A 26680-nucleotide genomic window follows, 5' to 3' on the forward strand; every position below is an offset into this window, starting at 1 on the left:
ACACGCCGGAGCTGCACACAGACTGTCTCAACTCCAAAGGATCTCTTCCTGTTACAGAGTATCTGGACTTCCACTAAATAGTAAGAATTCTTACCTAAATACTCCTCTCTAATGTTAATAATTACCTGGTACCTAAACTATAACTTGTTAACAATCTTTACTAATATTGTGCTGCATTTCTCTGTATCTTTTATATTGGTGTCCTACACTTAGTATCTCTGTCATAAGCTGCCATCCTCCTGACTATAGATTTACTTGTGTAGATTTCCACCATATATCAATGCAAGGTTTATTTCTAATTATGAACAAGTTTTCATATGTTGCCACCTATTATTTAGGAATAAATCTTCTACACACCTATTAAACAAAACTCATAGAAATCCTTATTAGTTAATTTATATTCTACTACAGTTGGATTCAACTAAAGGATAAATATTTCTTCCTACAGGAATTAGGAAATTCAGCAATTCAGGTGAATATCCTGACATAATAATCAAGCCCAATAATGAATCCAGTAGACTTAGTTACTCATGTGCAGACCTTAACAGACAAGGTAGAAAACATTACTCAAGCCTTAAACTCACTCCAGCAAGAGAACACCACTTTAAAAAATTATATTAAAGAGATTGCTGAAAAACAAAAGGTATCCCATACCATTGAACCTAATGTAAACCCACCTGATGTCTTTTCAGGGGATAGAAAAACATTCAGGGAATTCAGAAATGCCTGTTATCTGCTCTTTACTCTTAAGCCTCACACTTATCCTACAGAGCAGGTAAAAGTCCTTACAACAATCTCATATCTTAAGGGTGAACCCCGCAGTTGGGCTAACAGTTTCTTTGAAACTAACGACCCCATTCTACAGTCCTTGGACACCTTCTTTCAAACCATGTCTCAGCTATATGATGATCCTTATCTCCAGTTAACTGCTGAGAATTCAATGAGAGCCCTGAGACAGCATAAGAAACCTGTGGAGGACTATATAGCTGAGTTTAAGAGGTGGTCCAAGGATAGTGGATGGAACGAGTTATCCTTAAGAAACCAATTTAGGTTAGGTTTGTCTGACTCACTCAAAGACGAGTTAGCGAGAGTTGAGTTACCCCACACATTAGATGCATTAATTAATCTAAGTATTAGCTTAGATAGGCGTCTTCGTGAACGAAGGCATGAACGAGGCTCAGTTGAATTCACTACAAAACGTCCCATCACATCTGGAGCCTCACATTCTTACAATAGACCAGTACCACAGTCTACTCCTGAAGCTATGGACATTGGCGTAATAAGAGGTCCCTTGAACCCACAAGAAAAGCAAAGAAGAAAAAATAACAACCTCTGCTTGTACTGTGGTGCCGCTCAACACACTGTCAAGGACTGTCCTCTTCTGATTCATCAAAGGAAGGGTAAGAACATAGACATTACCTACTGTTGTAGTTCAGAACAATCTTCAACCACTCATTTCCTCTTACCCCTTGTTTTACAGTGGGAGAACCATCGGCTAACCAGTCAAGCGATTATTGATTCTGGAGCAAGCGCTAATTATATTGATTCACATTTTGTCACTGTAAATAAAATTCCACTAATTAAAAAGCAGAATCCTGTTTTAGCTCGTGTTATTGACGGAAACCCTATTTCCTCTGGTCCAATTCTTTTTCAAACCATTCCACTGTTGTTAGCCATACAATCCTCACACATAGAATATGTTTCTTATGATGTAATCGACTCCCCGCTTTATCCAGTAGTTCTGGGATTCTCCTGGTTAAAATTGCATGATCCTGTAATATCTTGGTCTAATTCTACTATTCATTTCACATCACCTTATTGCACTACAACCTGTAACACTAACCATCACATTCTTGGGTTATGTAATTTCAGCAGAAGGTATTAACATGGAAAATTCTAAGATAAAAACTATCCTTGACTGGCCCGTACCCACTACCAAGAGACAAATACAACGCTTCATGGGTTTTGCGAACTTTTACAGAAAGTTCATCAAGAACTTTGCTCAGTTAGCAAAACCTCTCACTAATCTAACAAAAAATAACGTTAAATTCCTTTGGACTGAATCAACTCAGGAGGTATTTGATATATTGAAAGAGAAATTCACAACAGCTCCCATATTGTCCTACCCTGATCCATCACTCCAGTTTGTCTTGGAAGTAGACGCCTCAGACCATGCTGTAGGAGCGGTACTTTCCCAACGTAAAACCTTAAAGCATCCTCTCCATCCAATTGCCTATTTCTCCAGAGTTATGAATAATGCAGAGCTTAACTATGCAATTGGGGAAAAAGAACTCCTGGCGATAAAATCAGCATTTGAACACTGGCGACACTTATTGGAGGGAACTGAAATTCCTATATTGATCTATACAGATCACAGGAATTTAGAGTTCCTGAAAACCAATCGCACCTTAACATCCAGACAGGTGCGCTGGAATCTTTACTTTAGTAGATTTAATTATGTCATCACTTATAGGCCGTGTAATAAAAATCAAAAGGCAGATGCCTTATCTAGAATTTATGAAAAGCCAATGGAAATTCAAGGTCCCCAAACTATCATACCAGCTGAACATATTATAGGTCTCACGGATGACTCCGTAACACTCTTTAAAAGACACCAACTAAGTGATAATGAAATACCATCATCTCAGGTATCTCTATCCAATGATGGCCTTCTTTATCATGGACAATTAGTTTATGTTCCAAAAACATTAAGGTCTCAAATTCTTAAAACCAACCATGACAACCCCTTGGCTGGACACCCAGGAATAAAAAAGACCTCCGAAATGATAGGCAGATACTTTTGGTGGCCTAATATTAACAAGGACATCAAAGAATACGTCCTATCCTGTAGAATTTGTACTGTGTCAAAACCCAGACACCAAAAACCAGATGGTGAGTTACAACCTCTACCCACTCCTAAACGTCCTTGGACGGATATAGCTCTCGACTATATAGTGGATTTGCCTAAATCATCAAGTTATACTACTATTATAGTTGTCGTTGATTTGTTCAGCAAGATGGCTCAGTTTATTCCATCAACCAAACTACCCACAGCTTCTGAAACAGTTCATCATTTGATTCAACATGTCATAAAACTTCATGGAGTTCCTCTCAGTATAACCTCTGATAGAGGCTCCCAATTCACTAGTAGATTCTGGAACCAACTCTGTAAAGCACTTAATATACAAAAACGCCTAAGTACCTCATTCCATCCTCAGTCGAACGGACAGACGGAACGAACCAATCAATGGTTAGAACAATTTCTACGCTGTTTTACTAACGAACACCAGGATGATTGGTCGTCTTTACTTCCATATGCAGAATTCTCTTACAATAACTCCGTACATTCCACAACTAAACATTCTCCTTTCTATATCAACTATGGATTCCACCCCCACTTCCACTATGACGCTCTCAAGAATGGTTCAAGTCCTCTAGTCAACCAATTTGTCAACACCATTGCTGACACCTTTCTTTCTATTGAAAATAATATCAGACAGACAAAAGAATATCAAAAGTTTTATTATGACCTCAAACATTCACCTTCTCCTTCCTATGCCATAGGTGACAAAGTATGGTTGTCAACAAGGAATCTTCGACTTCCTTACCCATCACGTAAGTTGACTCCTCTGTTTATTGGACCGTACGAAATTGAGTCAATAATCAATCCAAATGCTGTTAAGCTTTCCTTACCGGAAAACTTCAGGATACACCCGACATTTCATGTCTCTCTTTTGAAACCATTTATACCTATAAGGGAGCAGGAAACCCCCTCTGTATCAGTCCCTTCACCTCAGTCCACGGAACAGGAATATGAAGTAGGGTCTATTAAGGATTCTAGATGGATGAATGGCACTCTCCAATATCTGGTCCATTGGAAAGGTTTCCCAGCTGAAGATGATACTTGGGAGCCTGCCTCTAATTTATCTGCCAGACGTCTGGTTTCTCGTTTCCATCGTTCTCATCCTGATCGTCCTGGACCTTGATCCTCGGTGTGGATCCTTGGGGGGGGAGTACTGTCATGCTTTCACCTATCCTTGCTTTCCCTTTAATAGGAGGTGTCTATCATCAGGTATAAAAGTTCCTCCCACAGTCTAATAGTTGCTTGATTATTTTGTTCTACTAGCTCAGAATTATCCAGCTCCTGCATATTCTGGTATCTCTGTTCTGCAGACCTCACCTCTCTCACCAGCTAACACCTTTTGAGCATCCGCTCTCACTTACCATCTCATTGGAGTAATTTCTAAGGATCAATCTGTCTCCCTGAAACTCCTGCTCTCCCAGAGCTGACAGTTTCACACTTCCGGTTTCGGTAACACTGCAGGTGTGACGTCACACGCCGGAGCTGCACACAGACTGTCTCAACTCCAAAGGATCTCTTCCTGTTACAGAGTATCTGGACTTCCACTAAATAGTAAGAATTCTTACCTAAATACTCCTCTCTAATGTTAATAATTACCTGGTACCTAAACTATAACTTGTTAACAATCTTTACTAATATTGTGCTGCATTTCTCTGTATCTTTTATATTGGTGTCCTACACTTAGTATCTCTGTCATAAGCTGCCATCCTCCTGACTATAGATTTACTTGTGTAGATTTCCACCATATATCAATGCAAGGTTTATTTCTAATTATGAACAAGTTTTCATATGTTGCCACCTATTATTTAGGAATAAATCTTCTACACACCTATTAAACAAAACTCATAGAAATCCTTATTAGTTAATTTATATTCTACTACAGTTGGATTCAACTAAAGGATAAATATTTCTTCCTACAGGAATTAGGAAATTCAGCAATTCAGGTGAATATCCTGACAAACATATATATAAAATTTGTACAAGATGTTATTAACTGAGAGAGATATGAAATTACAAAGAAATATATCAGTTGCTGAACAGGTTTTAAAAAACCTTTCCAAAAATAAAACAATTATAATTAAAAATGCGGACAAAGGCGGCGCTGTTGTCGTCCTTGATAGGGAGTATTATGAACAAGAAATTTTGGCCCAGTTATCAGATAGGGGTATTTACCACATTTTAGAGGGTGATCTGCTCCTCCCTTCCCTCCCACTCCAGACATTCTCTTTGCCAGTGTTAGTAAGATAGGAGATGGCAAAGTGAGGTGTTAGTGAAGATTCTTCAATCAAGAGTTTTTTATTTTTAAAGTAGTGCCAGTGAGTGCTACTTTGATCAGGTCTAAGCTACACCCTAGAACAGTCTCTACAGTAGAGCATTTGGTGGCTTTAAAGCAATAGGAACTGGTGAGACATAATTCTCACTGCGCCTCCTAGACATATTTGCTGCCCTAATACAGATAGCCTAAGCACTTTTAACTCTGGCTGATCTTAGTCCACAGGGCTATGGGAGGGGGAGAGGACCTCTGAAAACCTGCTGGACTGCCATGCTGTCGCACAGCTTTCAAGGTAAGTGCTGTCTTTTTTTATTCTGGTACAGCAATACAAATGGAGACCAGCAATCGGGTATAACCTCCTGGTATATGATGCACAGTGGACAAGCTGGCGACCTCCAGCCCACAAATACGAAATCCAATACTGCACAGCACCACAGACAAATTACAAATCTTCTTTTATTAAAGCATAAACAGCACAAGTATGCAACGTTTCGGGATCACAGTCCCTTAATCATGCATACATTGAAGTGTACCTGTGTCTTATTTAAAGGTATACACCAACCAATCAAACATCGGTTCAAAGAACTTTACAAAACATTTAACCATTTCATGGCCTAACATTTCATGCTTGAATATACTGCCATCTATAGGTAACACTTATAATCGTTATAAAATCCTGATTTTTCAATAAAAGACCAGGTTTAAATACAAAAAGAGCATATATACATATCAGAAAAATTAAATCACATAGAACTCATTCATGTATAGTTTACAATATATTGAACAAAGTATTAGCAATATTAACAATATACCCAAAGGGATAACTCCAGTATTTATTACATAGAGGATGTGACTAGAGGAAAACGGACAAATCCAATTCTCTATTTAACCCCTTAGGGTACATGGTATCCAATTTATGGATCCAAAATGCCTCTCTTTGTTTTAAAAGCAATTTTCTGTTACCGCCTCCTCTAGGCACATCCACTTGGTCTATAATCTGCCATCTAAGTTGACTAATTTGATGGCCATACTCCACAAAATGACATGCTACAGGAGCTTTTTCATCTTTTGTCTAATATTGGATTTATGTTGATTTAGTCTATTCCTCATGCTTTGAGTGGTCTTTTTATTCCGGGTCACTTTATGGATCTCAGAGAAGTGGAGCACTTTATTTATGTGGTCAGGACTCCCAGTGGCGGCTCTAGACTAAGGGAGGCCTTAGGCAAAACTAATTTATGAGGCCCCTATTAAAAGGATATAAATCTTCAAATTTTTCATGATTCAGACAGAGCATACAATTTTTGAAGGAGTAGCAATGCAATACTGAGAGCTAGCTGAATATATCTGGTGAGGCAATGAGAAGAGTTGTATATGTATCCCACCAATCAGCAGCTAACTCCCAGTAGTGCATTGCTACTCCTGAGCGTACCTAGGTATGCTTTTTAACAAAGGTTACCAACAGAACAAAGCAAACTAGACAATAGAAGTAAATTAGAAAGTTGTTTAAAATTGGGTGCTCTATCTGAATCATGAAAGACAAATTTTGGGTTTCATATCTCTTGTTCTTTAACTGTACACACAAAAGAAAAAAACTGCAAAACTTGGCAACATATATTAATTTGTATAAACAGAATATTTTTCATGCAAGGATCCCCCAATACAAGTCAGCAATTGCACCCCTTGCTAATAACTTTTTGCATTATTCTGCATATATCTATACACAAACACTGTTATCTTGGTCCTAAGAAGTATGTGGCTGGCTCAATATTCTTACTGGTTCCTAAAAGTGTAATACATTTTTCGTCTTTAAAAATGTATATAAAAATACAGTGGAAGTCATAAAGCAATGTTGTTTAAAAAAGCATTTCAATGCAACTATATCTATAAATTTCTATACTCATATTTTTTTTTATATATATATATATATATATATATATATATATATACACAGACACACACTGCTTGTATTTGTTAGCCATCACAAGCAGCAGATGCAATTGCTTCAAAGTGTTTTCTGGTATCTAGGGGGTTAAAATATACAAACACAGTCTACCACTGCTAACAGTGTGGCTGTCAATATTAAGCTGCCTATGCAAGTTAAGGGCTAACACTGTACATGCAAGCTGAAGTGGGGGCCCATAATGCTCCTCTGATGTCTGCAGTTCCTTCACCAGACACTTCAGCACTAAGCATTCATTAAACACTGGACGCTTATTGCAGCAGGAATCCCTAGATTATAATGCGTCTGGACATTCTGTTCTACCTGCTGCTCACGCCAATTAATATTTAACTACATGGCATTGCTTGGAGGAAGCTAATGGGCTGGGCTACTATGCTACACCTGTATGATCTGAGGAAAAAAAGGGCATATTTTCCTTTGCCCCTGTGTGAGGCCCCATCATGAGTGAGCCCTTAGGCGATCGCCTATTTGGCCTAATTGTAGAGCCGCCTCTGAGGACTCCTACATGTAAAAGGAGGGACATTCGGACAGCACATTCTTAGCAGGGGCTAAAAATCCAGAAGTTATGTGAACATTACTGGACAGTCACATAAGGGCTAAGAAATGGGGCTTTTTTTTTTTTTTTTAATTTAAATTTTTTATTGAGGTTGTTAGAAGAAATTTAACAAACATGAAATACCATAAGACATAAAAATAAAGCAAAAACCATATTTCACAATAGTAAGGTATCGGATAATAGAAGATCAGGAGATGAGTCTTTTTAGGTAGGTGGTTTGAACCTCAGTTTTATATTATCATATCTTATATGTGTTCCTCTATTGAAACTGCGGGTTACTCTTGAACCTTGCAAACTTATATGGTGTTAGAGAGGAATTTGGCTTTGCGAGTGGCCACTTTTGGGCCTAGATGAGGAGAAGAGAATTAGTATCTGGTATAGGAAATGTAATAATTAAAGTTAAAAGATAGAAAAGAGGGAGATGGGGGACTCAACAGGCAATAGCTGTTTTGATTTAAATAGGGGGGGGAGGGAAAGAAAGAAAGAGGGGGGGGCTCTTGTGAAAAGTATAAGTAATTTGGGGGAGGAGAAGTGACAATTTAATACAAAAAACATCATTTTTTTGAAATAGGTAGGGTATATACTGTTCCATCCTAGCTCTGGGCCTGCAAGTGTCCGTGCATTCTAAGTTTTAATTCCGATTATCCTAGCTTAGTGAAGGAATAATCTAGATTTTATTAAAGACACAGAGACGAATATTTGCTTTACTTTCCTTTACTACTAGTGTGCAGCATTTTAAAGAACAATAAAATACATTACATAAATAAAGAGAAAAAAGAACCAAGGTAATTGGCTATAGTAGATAACAGTGTAATAATGGACCAATCAGAAGACCCATATTGTCCATAAACCGACCAGTGAGCTCCCCAACTTCCTCTTTCTTGTTTAAGGCTCATGAAAAAGAACTTCCCAAAAAGACATAAAACACAAAAAAGTCCAACAATTAATAAAAAGGTAAACAGGAACCAAAAAACTTGAAATAACTTCGGGAAAACTTGATACGATGAACTCTGATATTTGATAGAAGAAAGGTAATTAATCCATTTGCAACTTCCAATTGAAGATCGAGAATTGATTGAAGGTGCGAAGCCCGTCTCAATTAGAGATATTTGGGAAGTTGGTAACTAAAATAAATGTGAAAAATATTAATACTGTACAATAAAATGGGAGGGAAGACAGAAAAGTAGAGGAGGGAAATATTCGTCTCTGTGTCTTTAATAAAATCTAGATTATTCCTTCACTAAGCTAGGATAATCGGAATTTTATTACAAGACCAGAGACTTCATATTTGCTAGTTTAAAGCAGTTATTTAAAAAGATTTTGAGAGGCGTGTTGAATGGGTTTAAAATAAAAATGTTTAAAAGTAGAATCAGAAGACCAATCTGCCGCCTTTAAAATCTCCTGAAGAGGAGCAGATTTTAAAAAGGCTTTAGAAGCAGCAGATCCCCTTACTGAATGAGCTGAAAAAGAACAATTAATTCCAGCTTCAGACATAACCCATTTAATCCACCTCGCAATCGAAGTAGGAGTTACAGGAGCATGAGGGGGAACAAAAGATAAAAGAAGTTGATTTTTTGAAGAGTCCCTAAATAAAACAGTTTTAGATTCATAAGATTTTAGACATGACACCACACATAGAGAAGGTTCAGAAGGAAAATAAGGATAAAAAATAGAAGAAGACAGAGTCTTAGTTCTACGAGATATTAGAAAAGTAACACCTTCAGGGGAAAAAGATTTAGAATTAAAGTCAAGAGCCCAAACATCAGAAACTCTACGAAAAGAGATAAGACATAATAAAGTAGCAAGTTTAGCAGAAATTTGTTTCAGAGATAAAGAATCATTAGTAGGCCAAGATCTAAAGAGAAAAAATCAAATCCACATCCCAAAAGGAATTATATTTAGGGGAAGGAGGATTTTTTAATCTAATAGATTTTAAAAGACGACAAACTAAAGGATGTTTACCAATAGGAGAATTATTAATATAATCATGTCTAGCAGAAATAGCAGACCGAGAAAGATTAATAGTTCTATAAGCAAGTCCAGTGTCAAAAAGATGAGAAAGAAAATTCAAAACTTGAGTCAAAGGAGCTGAAAAGGGATCCAAGTTCCTAGACAAGCACCAGCTAGACCATCTGGACCATGCGGAAAAATAGGATTTATGGGTTCCCGGAGCCCATGATTCCCGCACGAGAGATTTAGCGGATTCCGAAAGTTCGTGGAGATCTCTGATTTCCCCGTAATTGACCAAGCTATCAGTTTGAGGGATTGGTTTAGAATAAGATTGTGAGGATTGTCTACAGGATCTAGAAGGAGTTCTGGAAACAGAGGGAGAAGAAGAGGATGTTTGAACGACATTTCCAGAAGAGAAGGAAACCAAGCTTGAGTTGGCCAGAGAGGAGTTATCAGAAGAAGGGATAAGAGATTTCTGCGAACTACTGAAATCGTCCGAGCAATCAGAGAAAAGGGGGGAAAAACGTAAGATCCGTGGAGAGGCCACGGTTGAAGAAATGCATCTATAGCTAACGCATCCGGATCCGGACGCCAATTGAAATATTGAGGAAGTTGATGATTGAGTCGAGATGCAAAAATATCTAGAGAAAAGGGACCGCGAAGGGATTGTATTAAAAGAAAAATGTCTCTGTTTAACATCCAGTCGCTGGAATCCTTCAGGAAACGGGAACCCCAATCCGCAGCTGAATTTGAAAGACCGGGAATATATTCTGCTTTGATTGAAATATTCCTGTCCAGACACACATGGATAAAATCTTTGGTAATGTTGGATAAATTTCTTGATTTGGTACCGCCTAAACGATTGAGATATCTGACTGCAGAAATATTGTCCATACGAAGAAGAATCGAAGCTGGAGCAAAAGATTTTACAAAACTTTTTACAGCAAAAGATCCGGCCAAAAGTTCCAAACAATTTATATGTAGATTCTTCTCCTCTAAAGACCATTTGCCTCCTGTTATAGACGGACCACAACGAGCTCCCCATCCTGAGAGACTGGCATCCGATTCTATGATGATATCCGGAGATTTTCCAAAAATAGCTCTCCCGTTCCAAGCTTCCATATGAGCAAGCCACCATGAAAGCTCCTCTTTGGAATCTGAAGATAAAGGAATGAGATGAGAGTAAGAGAAACCTTTCTGAAGATAAGAGATTTTCAAACGTTGAAGTTCGCGATAATGAAGGGGGGCAGGAAAAATAGCCTGAATGGAGGATGAAAGTAACCCAACAATTCTGGCTATTTGTCTGACAGAAACTAATTGTTTGGAAAGAGTTCTTGAAATCTCCTTCTTTATATTCTTTATCTTTTCTTGAGGAAGACTTAACATGGAATTGGAAGTATCTATAATAAAACCTAAGAAAATTAATTTCCTGGTGGGAAATAACACTGATTTCTCTTTGTTCACCAGAAAACCTAAGTTCTCCAAGAGATTGATAGTTGTAATTAATTGAGATTGGAGAGAAGAGAAATTTTGATTCATTAACAGAATATCGTCTAGATAAATAATTAGACGAACACCCCTCTGTCTCAACCAGGACACTACTGGTTTGAGAAGTTTTGTGAAAATCCATGGGGCAGATGAAAGGCCAAAAGGAAGACAAGTGAAGTTCCAATTTTGATTGTTCCATGAAAAGGTTAGGTATTTCCAATGTTCTGGTGAAATAGGAACAGTTAGATAAGCATCGGACAGATCTAATCTGACTAGCCAGTCGTTGTCTAACAAACAGTCTCTTAAAAGATGGATACCTTCTAATTTGAAATGGTTGTATGAAACGAAAGCGTTTAAAGATCTGAGATTTATCACTGGTCTGAATTGACCGTTTTTCTTTTTCACAAGAAAAATATTGCTGAAAAAGGCTAACTGAGGGTTTAAACTTAGAGATATAGCATCTTTTAAAAGAAGATTTTTTATTTCTTTCTGAATTTGTACTCTGTCTTTTAGAGAAAAATGAATAGGAAAAGGAAGAACATTTTGGATTGGAGGAGAGACAAAATCTATTATGACTCCTTGTACTGATTGAAGAATCCAAGGGTCTGAAGTAATATGAACCCAATTTTGAAAAAATAGAATTAGTCTTCCTCCAACTTTTGATGGGAAAAAACGTAGAGGAATAAGAGGTATTAAATTTACCTGCAGATGATCGAGATCTTGCTCTGAAGCGGGAACCTCTTTGTTGCCAAGGTCTGGCACGTGATGGGAAAAAATTTGAGGGATGATTTTGTTCTTGGTAGAATCTGTTGAAGTTGTAATTAGGTTGTTGGAACTGAGGTCTGGAAATAAAAGAGGCACGGCCGGGAAAGCGACCTCTTCCTTTACCGGCCCTGTCAGAGAAATTCTGAGATTGCAAAATTTTTCTCATATTGTTTTTAACTTTATTTAGAGTTGTAAAAGTATTGGCATACTGATTAAGATCTTTCAAGAAAACATCTCCGAAAAGAAAACCATCTCTATCAGAATGTAATTCATTATTTGCGAAATCGCAAATTTTAGGATCAATTCTACGTAAAATATTCTTACGTCTTTCAATAATCATGTTTGCGTTGGTATTACCAACAAAAGATAAGATTCTTTGCACCCACTCTCTAACTGTAATAGGGTCCATGTTTGTGTCATTTAAAACAGCTTCCTCTGAAAGCTCAAACAATTTCGTTATTGGGCCGATAGTGTCCAATAATCTATCCTGGCAGTTTTTCCAGGATCTATCAAGGCCCTTTTTTAATTTATAACCAGGCGATCCTATGAATTTAATAACTTTAGGATCAATATCAGGAGTTAAATTACTGTTATGTGGGAGAAGTGGTCTAGGACATTCTGCCCTCATATTATTTCTAGCACGTTTCTTTAAAGCTTTCTTTAGTTGGAAATCTACGAATTTAGCAATATCAAGGGATGGAAACCATTCTGAGGAGCGGGGATGTTGTAAAGTATCCGCATTGAAACGCGGGTTCCCCAAAGGATCATTAAAACTTTTTTCATCCTCAGAAAATTTTTTGTTATGTTTTTTAAATTTTTTCTTTTTAGGTTCAGAATCTGAAGAATCAGATTCATTATTAGAAGAATTTTTATCAGATATATCATAAAAAGATTCAGAATTCACAGATGTAGAAGAATCTGAATCTATTTCCTTAACAAAGTGTTCTGTTACTTGTTTGATAGCTCCCTTTTTATGTCCCCTGGGAGTTAGGGTTCTCATCGCGGATGTTTTAATTCCTTTGCCGCCAGGAATAGGAATATCAGATAATATTTGTTTAGATTTAGAAACTAGTTTTTTGCTAGTTTTAACAGCAGCAGACGCTGCTTTTCTTTTAGTGGCTTTCTTTAGGGAGGATTGTGCCATTAAATTAGACATGTGAGACATAATTTTACCTAACGAATTGTCTATCATCTTTTGAACTGATTGTTCAGTGAGAGGGACAGAAGATGAAGAGTCCTGAGACATAATGATATAAAATGAATTAAAATAATGCCAATACTTAACAAACAGTAAAATAAAATAAAAATAAATTAAATAATTTATAATAAAGTTTCAATAAATTATTTCCTCTGACAGAAAAAATTATGCAAAAAACTGTTAGTTTATTTTTTATTATACAATAAAATAACTTTCTTCAGCAGTAAATGAATATGGCCACCGGAGGGCAATGTATACCTAAAAATGAAGAAAAAAAAAAAAAGACAAGAAAATACGATGAGCAAAGTGAAATATATAACAATGTTGCGATTAAACTATTTGCTCTATAAGGAAGGAGTACCGAAGGAAGCGTCTGAAAGGATAAAGATTCAGTGACAAAATGGGCGGCGTGAACGTCACTGCAGTAACGCCCACAAGATGGCGAGTAAAAGAGAAAACGGAGCAGAGAGGTAAGAGCAAGGCAGTAAATGAAAGTTGACTAAAACCTTGTTAAGAAAACAAAATAAGAAGATAGATAGACGATCTTAATGACAAATAGAAAATAATATGAAAAAACGGAGAGAAAAAATGTTTTGAAAAAACGGCAGTTAGAAAATGAAAAGAAGGGAAAAAACGCACAATAACAAAAATAAGTAATAATGAAAGAAAAATAGATTGAAAAATAAAGAAAAGACACTGAAAAAATATATATAAGAGAAGTATATAAGAAAAAAGAAAAAATATATATATAATAAGGATAATAAATATTGAATAATAATAAAATTTATGAGAGACAAAAATAGCACACTTATCTTTTGAATGAGCAGCAAAAGAAAGAGGAAGTTGGGGAGCTCACTGGTCGGTTTATGGACAATATGGGTCTTCTGATTGGTCCATTATTACACTGTTATCTACTATAGCCAATTACCTTGGTTCTTTTTTCTCTTTATTTATGTAATGTATTTTATTGTTCTTTAAAATGCTGCACACTAGTAGTAAAGGAAAGTAAAGCAAATATGAAGTCTCTGGTCTTGTAATAAAATCTACATGGTGCTTGCCGACTAAATGGGGAGAGAATGTGAGCTAGAGGCAAGATAGAACGTCTAGAAGGTTATATGAAAAATATGATAAGTAAGGTGAAGTAAAAAGCAGTAAAGATCTATTACTGTGTAAGTGCCTAGGTGAATCTGACATTATCTTCTTGGTGGTCGAGTTAAACCAGCTTACTATTGCACTAGAAGATGCTGGAATGCCCTTATTGTGACCTGGGTAATAATTTGAAACATATGGTGTAATAATGTAGGGGTTACATTATTGCAAGCGAGTTAAAGTGGGGTATATCAAGGTATTAAGCTGCACATTTAACAGCTATGTGTGATATAGGGCGTCCACTCTGATTCCCCTAACTGACTCAAATCTAATTGTTTATACGGAGCCTCTGTATAGGTCAGACTGTGATGTTAATCTAGCCACCCAAGCATAGTGCCTAATTCTGTACGGTAAATATTCGAATAATAGGGTAGGATAACATGTGTACTCCTGGAATATCACTTACAAGCAATTACAAATATGTAGGGTATATATTAGAATATAAACACATTGAACACTTACTTAATTTTAACATATGCATACAACCCTGAGTCAGACATAGAACAGGTAAACTAGAGTGCATTGGGTTCTGATTTTCAGAGTACCCATAACTAAAGAACTGAAAATGTTAATTAGTGTTCATAAAGTCTCATGTTCGGTGTCACATAAGACCTTCTCTAATTGCATTCGTCTCTATCCCACTCCTGACTGGGTTAAATCTGTGAAGTCCCGGGGCTCACCTAGGTTGGAACAGTTGGTCAGGAGGAGGTCTCTGAAAGGCTTTATTTCGTAGTAAACCTGAGACACACACGGCCTGAACTTATTCATGTAATAGCTTTGATCATAGGCCATGTGTATTCTCAGCCGCTCCAGGTCACCCACACGGAAGCCGGCCGCATCTCCCGCATAGGCAATCCGGGGCAGCGGGATAAGCCTGGACTTGTCAGCTGAAGCAGAGGTGAGATCGGGAGGCTGGTTGGAGATCTTGAGTGCAAGAGGAGGAGGCCGTGCCGGAAGAGGTGCCAGCTCAGCAGGATCATGCCTCTGTACAAGTGGACCGGATCTAGCCGAAAGAAGATTGCCCTTGCATTGTGTCGTGGGTGAGATATATTTCTGTTTGATTTGCCCAATTGGCCTGTTGTAAGTGTTCTCTGTTATTAGGGCCGGGCAAAACTCCCCGGTATGAGTTTTCACGTGGTTCTTCACGGCCTCCTTCTCCTCTTCTATATTGTTGGTGTCCGTGTCAGTGTCTTCCTCTGTGAAAGGTGCTCTGACTAAGAGGGTAAGGTCCTTTAAAATAGTTGTCCATCTTCAGTCCCAGGTCTCTTAGCAGTGACTGGATCAGTGTACCATGCTCCTCCATAATGCAAGAGAGAGACCGTTTCCGTACAGTGCAGTCTGAGGAGCGTAGTAATTATTTTTATCTGTCCTGTCGCCTCTTCTCCTCTCCTTCAAGCAGTTCTTAAGCTCAGTTATATGTTGGAAGAAGAAGGGAGGGGATCCGCCGCTCTGATCACCGGGTATGGTGAAATTTGCTCCGGCAGTGCAATGAGGTTTATGCAAGATTTCCCGGGCTCAGGGCCGCATCATATAGAAGTGTATAGTTGTAGCTCCCACTTAACCTGGCTGCGCAATCTTGGTATCCCTGAGTTCAGGGGCGTTTGTAGTTAAAGCTGAGTGGGCTTAGGATGTTGGATAGCAGAGATATTCGCAATAAAGTTAAAGTTATGTGGAATGTTAGCGGGAGCTCCAAAAAACACGACCATTCCCCTCCTAGGCTGGCTCCGCCCCCAGAAATGGGGCTTTTAATGTGATGGGACAAGTCGACTCTCCTAGAAGGAGAGGTCTATTGGCAGCTAATTTTACAGACACTGACAGGAATTAATGTCAGTTTTCAGGAGCTGGTTCCGTTTTGGGTTTACAAACTGAAAATGTTAAGGTGGCGATACTATCACATTTATCATTTAGGAAATTGTGTATGGGTCACTCTTGTTGGTCTATAGTGCTACATGACATGCGGTAGCCTGATCGTCCCCAATATGTATCTGAGGGTACAGTTTAACTAGCTCCCGATGGCCTCTCTCTAAATTTTTATGGCGACCGGGAGATTGTTTGTTTGTTACACGCCCACGATGGGCGGCGTTGCTAGTTTGCGCTGCTTTTGGGCGCTTTCTCTATCTCAAGGGCATAATCGTAAAGGTGCAGGGAGTTGGAGCGTCTTTACACCCACGAGGGACGTAGCTATGCGGCGACTGTGTGGGATTTCGCTCTTCTCCTTCTTGTACGATATCGGGGGCAGAGCATCTCACACAGCCCTAGTGTTACCTTTTCATTGCGGGTATAACACACTATGAGAGTGCAGTTAGACTGCTTTTTATGTATCTCATTCTTCTCTTCATGCTTTTTCTAAATTTTACAAATTTGCTCCTTTTGCCTCGGCTGAGGCTGTTTTTGGGAGGAAGGTTCTTCAAGCAGTGGTGCCTCGGTTTAGGTTCCCTGTCTTGTCCCTCCCTGTTCATCCGTGTACTATTGCTTTGGTATTGTATCCCACAAGTAAGGATGAAATCTGTGGACTTGTATCTTTAAAAAGAAAAGAAAATGTATGCTTACCTGATAAATTTGTTTCTTTTTAGATGCGATGAGTCCACGGCCTGCCCTGTTCTCATAAGACAGGTTGTTAATTTTTGTTAAACTTCAGACACCTCTGCACCTTGGCTTTTCCTTTTTCTCTTCCTAACTTCGGTCGAATGACTGGAGTGGGAGGAAAGGGAGGAGCTATATATACAGCTCTGCTGTGGTGCTCTTTGCCTCCTCCTGCTGACCAGGAGGCGTAATCCCCCAAGTAAGGATGAAATCCGTGGACTCATCGTATCTAAAAAGAAACAAATCAGGTAAGCATAAATTTTCTTTTTTCTTTTCTATTCCTAAATGTCAATTCATTGAGGATTTGTTGAATATAGTACTTAAATTATTTTCTTTTTCCGGACACTTTTTACATTCAAAAAAAGGGTACAGCCATGGGCTCTAATGTGGCCCCTTCATACACCAACATTTTCGTCAGCCAATTTGAGAAGAGATATGTATATACTAGTGTTCTTTTTCAAACAAGCTGTAAACTCTGGCTCCGTTGAATCGACGATGTGTTTGGCGTATGGAGGGGCCCATTGAGTAGATTACAAACATTTGTGGATGAATTAAACAAGAGCACCAGTAGTTTAAAATTCACACTGATTTTTTCTGAAACTCATGTAAGTTATTTAGATACAGTAGTATATAAAAAAGATGGTTCCCTGACTACTGATCTATTTAATAAGCCCACTGACCGTAATACCCTACATTTTGATAGTTATCATCCTGAACGAGTTTTTAGGTCCATACCTAGAAGCCAATTTGTCAGAACAGTGAGGAACGTAAAGGATAACAAAACTACAGGCAGTAAGATAAGAACAAATGGCCAAGAAATTTGAGAAAAGAGGTTATCCTAAGCCATTAATATCAAATTGTAAACAAGATGTGCTTACTGAAATAGGAGACCAAGGTACACGAAAAAGATATAATAAAAAAGAAGGGAATCAGATTGTGTTCACAACACAATATAGTATGTATAGTGAAAAAAATCTCTACAATTATTAAAAAACATTGGTATTTATTAAATAAATACAATCCTAACATTAGGGAATTTCAAGATCCCCCTATACATGCCTATAAGAGGGTAAAAAACATAAGAGATATATTGTTTAAGGCCGATATGGGCACTAAAAAGGAAGAGAAAGTTAATTATCTAACTAGTGCTAACAAAGGATCATATCCCTCCCTTCATTGTGCACAGTGCAACTCTATGATCAAGGGCAAACATGTAGCACAAATAAATGATAGATAAAAACGATATATAAATGGTCTGTACACGTGATACAGAATATGTGGTGTACCTACTAATATGCCCATGTGGCCTGGGCTATGTCGGTGAAACAATAAATCGCATTAAAGTTAGAATTAGTGCCCACAAATCATCCATATAGATGTGAAGACAAATCCCTCCCAGTATCAGCCCATTTCATTGAAGCAGGCCATTCAGTGAGCCAACTTAGGTTTCAAGTAATTGATCCCATCCCAAAACTGAGAAGGGATGGTGATAGGGAATTACTATTAAAAAGGAGAGAAGTTTGGTGGATACAAATTTAAAAACTCTCCACCCAGTAGGATTAAATAGGGATTATGACCTACATTTGTTTTTATAACTATTTTTAGATATTTTGTATATGTATTTATAGGTTTTTTAAATATATAGTATTTTATAGAGTTTTGATATTGTGTACATAATCCAAACTACCATTTCAGTAATACCCTAAAAAAATGTAACTTTAAAAAGTGAAAAGGAAAATGAGTAATAATTATATACAGCCAGTAGGTGGCGAGAGAGAAACATGAGAAATATATATGATGTCATCTAATGAACAGGTGAATTAATTAAATGGTACACAGGTGCTATATAAGGGATTGAATGGTAGTATTCTATAGCATGATTAAGAGTCGGATGGACTCGAAACGTTGCTGCTACTTTGTCTTCATGTTACTGTAAATAAAGATGATGAATTGGTGATACTGACGTCTCCTCTTTGGATTTCTTTATGTATGAGAGGGGTGCAGGAGCCTCTGACGTGCGAGCACCCCATACAAAGTTTGATTAACTTTTCTACATGTGTGCTGGATCCTTCATTGTCTTTTGTATATATAGATATGTGTGTGTGTATGTATATGTGTGTGTGTATATATACATATATATGTTGTCTATGATTACGGCCGTGGAGGCTGAAACATGTAAGACCTGGTGTTAACTCTTTTTACCCTATGGAGCTCTGTCTTCAGCACCTACCTTTTTAAATTTTTGAATAAACGTCTATGTTTTAATGGACTTGGAGACGCCTGGATTAATATATATATATACACACACACACACAGTTTATGCAAAAATCCAGCCACTGCAATATAGTGACTGCCCACAAGGGGACGGATGAAATTGCTTACAATATTAGACATGTATATAGTGTGTATAGCTGTTTCCCTTGCACAGAATTTGTGGCTTATCTGCCGTAATATACTTCTCTGTTGATATCTGATGTAAAACAGGGACATTGTAATGCAAAAATTAAGTCCTCTAATTTCCGCTAGTTTCCCTTTTTTTAATGTGTGCGTTAACCCCTGCAATATGGGTTCAACACTTTGCTAGGCTCCAACTTGAGGGTTCTTGAACATTTTAAATTATCCCATTTTAACAGTAAATTATTTATCTTCATTCATAACGTTTTGTTTTTTTTTAAAGGGAATAAATTAAGAAATGTAAGTAATATATTCTTCTGTCTGTATCCACTGCCTTAGTTTGCAGGAGGAACTTGAAAGCTCCAAGAAAGTAGATATCGGTGAGAGAGAGAGAACTTTAACCCAAAAGGTGGAAGATCTTCAACTGGAAGTACATAATCTACAGAAGGAAAGAGAGTGCCTAAGGAAGGTAGGTGAATGGCCATCACTTCCCAGCTGCACCCCTCACACAGACAGACTCAATGTCACATTTTCCTATCTATCTGCAGGTAGCAGAAAGTCAGAAGAAGAAGCTGGAGCAGATGTGCATCAGAGTAAAGGTGAGAGTCTGACAGATGGAGACGCAGTGGAGCTTATGCCCTAAGATTTCTGCTGTATGTGAAAGAGCTCAGTTTAAAAAGCAAAACCATTCTTTTTCGTGATTGATGTTTATTTATCTCTTTATCACGGTTAATGTAATTACACTGATTCTCTACTGCCATTTTTCTCTATGCTTTGTAGGAACTGGAAGAGCAGATATCCCAAGAGGAAAGTGCAGGGCAGGCCCTTAAAGAGGAGACTCAGAGGAAAGAAAATGCTCTTCAGCAGCTGAAGGCAGCCGTTAAAGAGGTGAGACTGAGCTACAATGGGGACATACTGAGATCATGCTCGGTAGATTTTCTGTATTATGTCTTTACTCTCTGAATGAGGAAATCAAATACATAATCACAATTGTAATATTCAGAAGAAATAATGAGGTCCAGTAAATAAATGCTGCAAACAAACGTACAGTTTAAAACAAAAGATTACACGTAGTCACAGCCACAAATGTATCAAAATAATATACCTTTTCAAGGAGGATTGCTAATCCATAAAAAAAATACTATGAAAATTGTGACAATTAAAGGGAAATAAAACCCAAAAATGTTCTTTCCTGATTTATATAGAGCATGCAATTTTAAACAACTTTCCAATTTACTTCTATTATCAATTTTGCTTCATTCTATTGGTATCCTTTATTGAAGGTGCAGCAACGCACTGCTGGAAACTACCTAAAAAACATTTGTAAACCAATGACAAGAGGTATGTGTGTGCAGCCACCAATCAGTAGCTAGCTCCCAGCTAAGCCTAAATTGGAAAGGTGTTTAAAATTGAATGCTGTATTTGAATCATAAAATAACATTTTTGGGTTTCATGTCCCTTTTTTAAAAGGAATGTAATCTTAGCAGCAATTTAAGTTCTTTAGCTACATTTCTCACAATAAATTGCTAAACAGGTCCACTAATAGTTATCTTCATTGTAATGAAAAAATATAAATGACTCAAATCCCCATGTGGTAAAACAATTGTCATTAGCTGTCTATAAATGTTAAGAAGAAAAAAAGGACACAATGGTTGAATAATTTCATTAATATATAATTTTATATAAAAGGAAAGACATTCAGTCTTAGAAATCCAAACTGAAAATAAAATTACTTGACAAAGGTTAATAGGTCACTCATGGTTAGCTTTATTTTAGATTGTTTATTCACTGTCAAGTAATCCCATTAATCTGCATACAGAGAGGTCGATTTATAAACCTCTTCGGCAGGCTTTCGCCTGCCCACTACTGCAGGTTTTCAAAAGAGAACCTGCACGCCGTATTTAACAAGCAGCGGTCATGAGACCGCTGCTTCCCTATCCTTTCACCACCTCTCAGGTGGCGAATTTCAATCTCCCCGGTCTTGTCTGACTGGGGAGATTGACGAGCGCTATTTTACACTTGTGTACAATCCTGCCCGCGCACAGCCAATCACACGTGGACAGGGGGCGGGATTGTACACAAGTGTAAAATAGCGCTTGTGTGTAATGCTGAATTCCGCCAGGGGAATTCAGCCCGCCAAAGGCGAACTGCGGCATACAGGGGCACGTATATGCGTCCCTGTCCGCCACAGCTTTATAAATCGGCCTCAGAGTGTTTGTAATGCATTGCAGTGGTAGGGGGCAAACCGTGAGCTCTTGTGGTTGCTCTGTTCACAGGCTCTAGCTATCAGAAGAGAACAGTTTCATTCCTTGTACTTGTTGAGCTATAAACCCCCAGCAGATTAAAGTCTCCACAGCTTTGCTCTGCTTTGACCATATTTAGAAGGTGTCAACATGACCACCTTTATTAAGATGCCCAACTACATTTATAAAGGTGTTTTATAGTGTTCAGTAGTAAAGCCCAAACCTCCCTGATATACCATATTAAACTCATATGTATGTAGTAACTATTGAAATGGTAAAAAGCATATAAACATCTTTAATTCTATTTAATATATCGTCTTATTGCAGCCAGCTTCCATTTAAAGCTCATCTGCTTTCCTTTCCTTTTGGTCAGCTGGCAATACAGAATCAGGACTTGATGGAGCGTAATGTGACCCTGCAGGAGCAGCTCCGCCCAGCTGAAGCACAAGAGAAGTCCACAGATCTAGAGGCAGAGAATCTCTTCGCCCTATTTAGAGAGCTGAACCTCTGTATGCAAGACCTACGGGCCATCTGCACCTTGCTGAGCCAGAGAGCAAATGGAGGGGACCCTAACTTGTCACTGCTGCTGGGGATACACTGTAAGTGCTTCATTTTGTGATTTATCCGGAGTAGCCGGAGCTGGAAATTTGAATTTAGAGCATGCTATTTTAAATAACTTTCCAATTTACAGCTATTATCTCATTTACTTTGTTCTTCGTGTATCCTTTGCTAAAAGCAAACCTAGTTGCACTCATAGGAGCATGTATTTGGCTCTCTATGGCAGCAGTGTTTTCAACAATGTTTATAGCAATCTTATACATAGTTGCAAACACTTCTGCCATAGAGTGCAAAAGGCATGTGCATGCTCCTGAGCTATGAGCCTACCCAGTTTTACTCTTCAACTGGATACTGAGAGAACAAAGCAAATAAGAAAATAAAAAAAGTAAATTTGGAAAGTTGTCTAAAATTGTATGCTCTAGCTAAACCATAAAAGCTTAAAGGGCCATAATACCCAAATGTTTAAACACTTGAAAGTGATGCAGCATAGCTGTAAAAAGCTGACTAGAAAATATATCCTGAACATCTTTATGTAAAAAAGGAAGATATTTTACCTCAAAAGTTCCTCAGTAGCCACCTCCCATTGTAAAGGATTTCTAAGCAGCATTTTAGTATGTCTGTCCTAGGACAGCTTAGGGGATGAGTCTCGTGCACTCTCATATTTCCCTATTCAGCTTACTATGAAATCTCATGAGAGTTAAGTCAAATCTCATGAGATCACAGTAAAAGAGTTCATGACCTCAGCACTGCTGATGCTGATTGGCTGCAGTTCATTTCTTCATATTTTTTTTTTTTTTTTTTTACCTGCAGCTGGGAACAGCTGAGTATAACTTTTTACACAGAACTTACTCTGCTGAGCTGAGGGGATTGTGAGGTAAAATATCTTCCTTTTTTACATAGAGAGGCTCAGAGGATATTTTCCTGTCAGCTTTTACAGTTATACTGCATCAGTTTCAAGTGATTAAGCATATGAGTATTATGTCCCTTTAATTTTGACTTTGCTGTCTCTTTAAAGATATAAGGTGTTGAAGCACAGCATTGTATGTAGTGGAGTTAGAAAGTTCCTCAGGTACACAGACTAATGACTTTCTTGTCAGTAACTTGTTTTTCTTTGGTTCATTCTCTTGATATCCTTTGTTAGAGCAGCAATTCGCTACTAGGAGCTAGCTGAGTTACATCGGCAAGCCAATAACAAGATGCATATATGTGCAGCCACCAATCGGCAGCTATCTCCCAGTAAGTAATGCATTGTTGCTCATAATCCTATATAGGTATTCTTTTCAACCAATGATGCCAAGAAAAGGAAGCAAATTAGATAATAGGACTAAATAGGAAAGTTTAAAACTGCATGTGTCTGACTCGTGGAATACAAATGTTGGGTTTATGTCTCCCTTAAAAGGGACATCAAACATGTTGAGATCTGTGCATATCCTAAAAGGGCTAATTAATTAAAAATAGTTTGCATAAAAAATTCTTTAAAAATTGCTTGCAAATATTTTAAAATAATTTTCAAAAATAAGCAAAATGAATGACATAGTTAAGTTGCCTGGAAAAGCCAACTCCGCCCCCTTATCAGTGTTTAGACACAGGCATTGTATTTCAACTAAGTTCACAGCTTCTAGGCAGGCTCCAACAGATAATCCCTATGCACTTTTGCATTCTACCAAAACAACAATAGATATAGATACAGACATAAAAGGAAATGTGTGGGGGGAGATAGAGCTTTACAATTCAGAAACTAAAATGAAAGGGTTAATGTCGAGGTGGTGCAGTTAAATTTGCAGGTAAAGTAATTAAAGTACATATTATATTTTGTCTCAATCCCAACTTGTTTTATGTCCTTTTCAATACTATATTTGTAACCAGATGTGCTAATGTTAGTGATCCTGTGTGGCAACTGATATCAATTTGAATCTATTTTCCTTCTTCCTTGCAGCAGCAACAGTTACTGGTGGTCAGGATGAAACAATGGATCTTCCATCTATCTCTGTACAGCTCAATGGAGTAAGGCAGCTAAAGAAAGACATTGAGGATCTGCGAACATCTATAAGTGACCGTTATGCGCAGGACATGGGGGACAATTGTATCACACAGTAACTACAAGAAAGCAGAGCACAGTGCATCTAAACACCTCAAACTGGACAATGGACAACTGAATTACAAAAGTGATTTACTAAAACTTGGATAATAATTATTGCTTTATAATTGTATAAGGAGTTTTACACTAGCACCACGGCTAGTCCTGTGAAATATCCCACCGTGATTGTCCTATGAAGGGACGCCATTTATAAGTGCCTTATTTATCTGACTTTTGTACACCAGAGCAGAACACAAGTGTACAGTTTACACCATTAGTAACGGGCAAGTTTTATATTAGTGACTTTACATTTCACTCAAGTTTATTCTACAGCTGCAAACGTTTTTTCTGTTCCTGGGTTGGCCGTATTGTTCTAATCTTTCACACCAGTATGGCAGTAATAAGCAAGATACAGTTTGTAAAGCCGCCAATAAGCTTAGAGCTCTTACTTTTCACTACTGTTTAGATATTTATAAATATGTCTTTTGTGACCTAAAAAGAATGGGGCCACTCTAATAATATTTGCATATAAAATATGCTTACAAACTTGTTAGTTACACCATCTTTATTTGAAATCTCAGAGTTTTTTTTCTTCATCAAAGAATGAGTGAAAATTTAAAAAGGGCAGCAAAGTATTTTTTTGTTTTGTTTTATTGACATACAAAATGCATCAAGGATAATATAACAGGAAGACACAAAGAGCAACCATCTCATTATTAAGGTAGTTGCCATTATAATTGTACAGAAATTAAAGTGACACTAAAAAGCATGAGGGACACAAGACTTCTCTGTTCCACCAGAAAGATATGGGATGAAATGTAAGAGACACACAGATCTTTGCTTTTTTTTTTAGCAGTGTTCCTGTGCTAAATAAACCAAGACTTGATTTCATGTGATCATATACTTAATACACATATATCCATAGTAAGTTACCAAAGCCTCATATACATATGTATTTTACATTTTTACTCACTTCCCCCAGTCCTCTGCCCAACTGCTCCACACTCCATGGCTCCAAGTTTTGTGTTTTTGTTTGTTTTTACACCAGTAGGTTTAGCCATTCACATAAATGGTCTAGTGGCACTTGCTATATGCAGAAGAGTCAGAAGCATACTCTCTTCTGGTAATGAATCAGACGGTATGGCTTGTGATTGGCTGTGCCAGAGCAAGACACTTTTTTGTTTTGTTTAAGAAACACTAAACCCAGAGGAGGTCTGAAATACATATTTATATGGCTTTTTGTTAAATTCTACATAATGTATTTGCTCTACTTATTGCGTATAATATGTTAAGTGCCCCTTTAAGTTAAAAAAGAATACAACTGTTTAACATTATATTCGAGGTTGCAGTGAATTTCTGTGCAGCTGATGGTGTAGTATCCATTGTTCACTGGCTGACTAGGGACTATTCACAGCTGTGTTCATGGGAAAAAAAGACAAAACCTCCACAATCATGACCCGTAAATGTAGGTTTACTCTCTGCAGGGGCATCTGTTTGATATTAACCTTTTACCGCCTTTATGGCGTTGTATTCCGTCCAAAAGGCGATGGGCTTTAGCACTGTTAGGACGAAATACGTCATAGCCGTTTGGCTGTCCTGAAGCCAACAGCACTTCCTGCATGTGATTGCGGTCTGGAGGGCGTGCCTTGCGTCATAGGGATACCCCCTATTTTGAAATCTTGCGACAGCGTGCACGATCGCGGGATTTCAATTTGTCTACATCAGAACGTTGTTCCGATGTAGACATTATGACCCTGTCATGAAAGGGTTAAGGATGCTTCATTGAAGATTTATTACCTAACAGTAAATAAGTTAACAGGTGTTCTAAATGTATTTTGTATGTGTGTCAATAAATGTTGTTTGTTCCATATAAAACTATGCTGGTTTATTCATGTTTATAGATATTTCAGGTTTGGCTCACCATGTAAAACTGAAGTATGCTATCTTTTGGTTATACCATTTAAAAACTTTGTGGTAGTGCCTTATAACCAATGATTTATACTGTAATAGTTTCCTATTTATACTTGCATTGTTAGCATTAGTTTACCCATTATTTAAGTTATTTGGTACAATTCTTTGACATTTTTGAGTTTACATTTTGATATAATAAAACATGAAAAAGCAGCGAGTGTCTGTCTGATTTACTCACTGAAGGGGATTTTCCTCAAAGCCAATAACGGAAACTCTTTCTTAACTCCTTGAGCCATGTGGACGTTGGTACTTTATTACACATTACTTTTGCCTTCTGTAAAAGCGTTGAGGTCCCTGCTGTCATCTTATTGTGCTCCATTACCATATGAAGCCAGATTGTCTATAATTTCGGAGAGAGTGAAACTGTTGGTGTCACTTTCCCTAACAGTAACAATCTTCTGTTGGGGGGTGGGGGTTCCCTACACTACGAAAAAATGTTAGACGGGAGAGGGATGGGTCCCTGCACTGCAGAAAATTATCATGTGGAAGGGGGAGGTGGGACCCCCAACTACAGAGAAAAAAAAAAGTAATCTCATAGAGGTGGATCCCTACACTACAGAAAAGTTATATAAATATAATGCCTCAAATATAAATGGGACAAATACCCGTGGAGGTGAGTTGGATAGAAACTGTGAGTTTCTCCTACATTGGTG

At 37.7% G+C, this 26680-nt stretch overlaps 1 protein-coding gene across 1 annotated transcript in view; it reads left to right on the forward strand.

Moving 5' to 3' along the window:
• CEP85 (centrosomal protein 85) overlaps positions 1-26180 on the forward strand; it is a 50038-nt gene extending 23858 nt beyond the window's left edge. The window contains exons 10-14 of the mRNA XM_053706976.1: positions 19518-19647; positions 19727-19777; positions 19959-20066; positions 21795-22020; positions 23916-26180. Coding sequence (XP_053562951.1) covers positions 19518-19647; positions 19727-19777; positions 19959-20066; positions 21795-22020; positions 23916-24076 — 676 coding nt within the window. The 3' untranslated portion in view covers positions 24077-26180. The remainder of the gene's footprint in view (positions 1-19517; positions 19648-19726; positions 19778-19958; positions 20067-21794; positions 22021-23915) is intronic.
• Positions 26181-26680: the final 500 nt, after the last annotated feature.

This window comes from Bombina bombina, chromosome 3 (genome assembly GCF_027579735.1).
Source record: "Bombina bombina isolate aBomBom1 chromosome 3, aBomBom1.pri, whole genome shotgun sequence".
Lineage (NCBI taxonomy): Eukaryota > Metazoa > Chordata > Amphibia > Anura > Bombinatoridae > Bombina > Bombina bombina.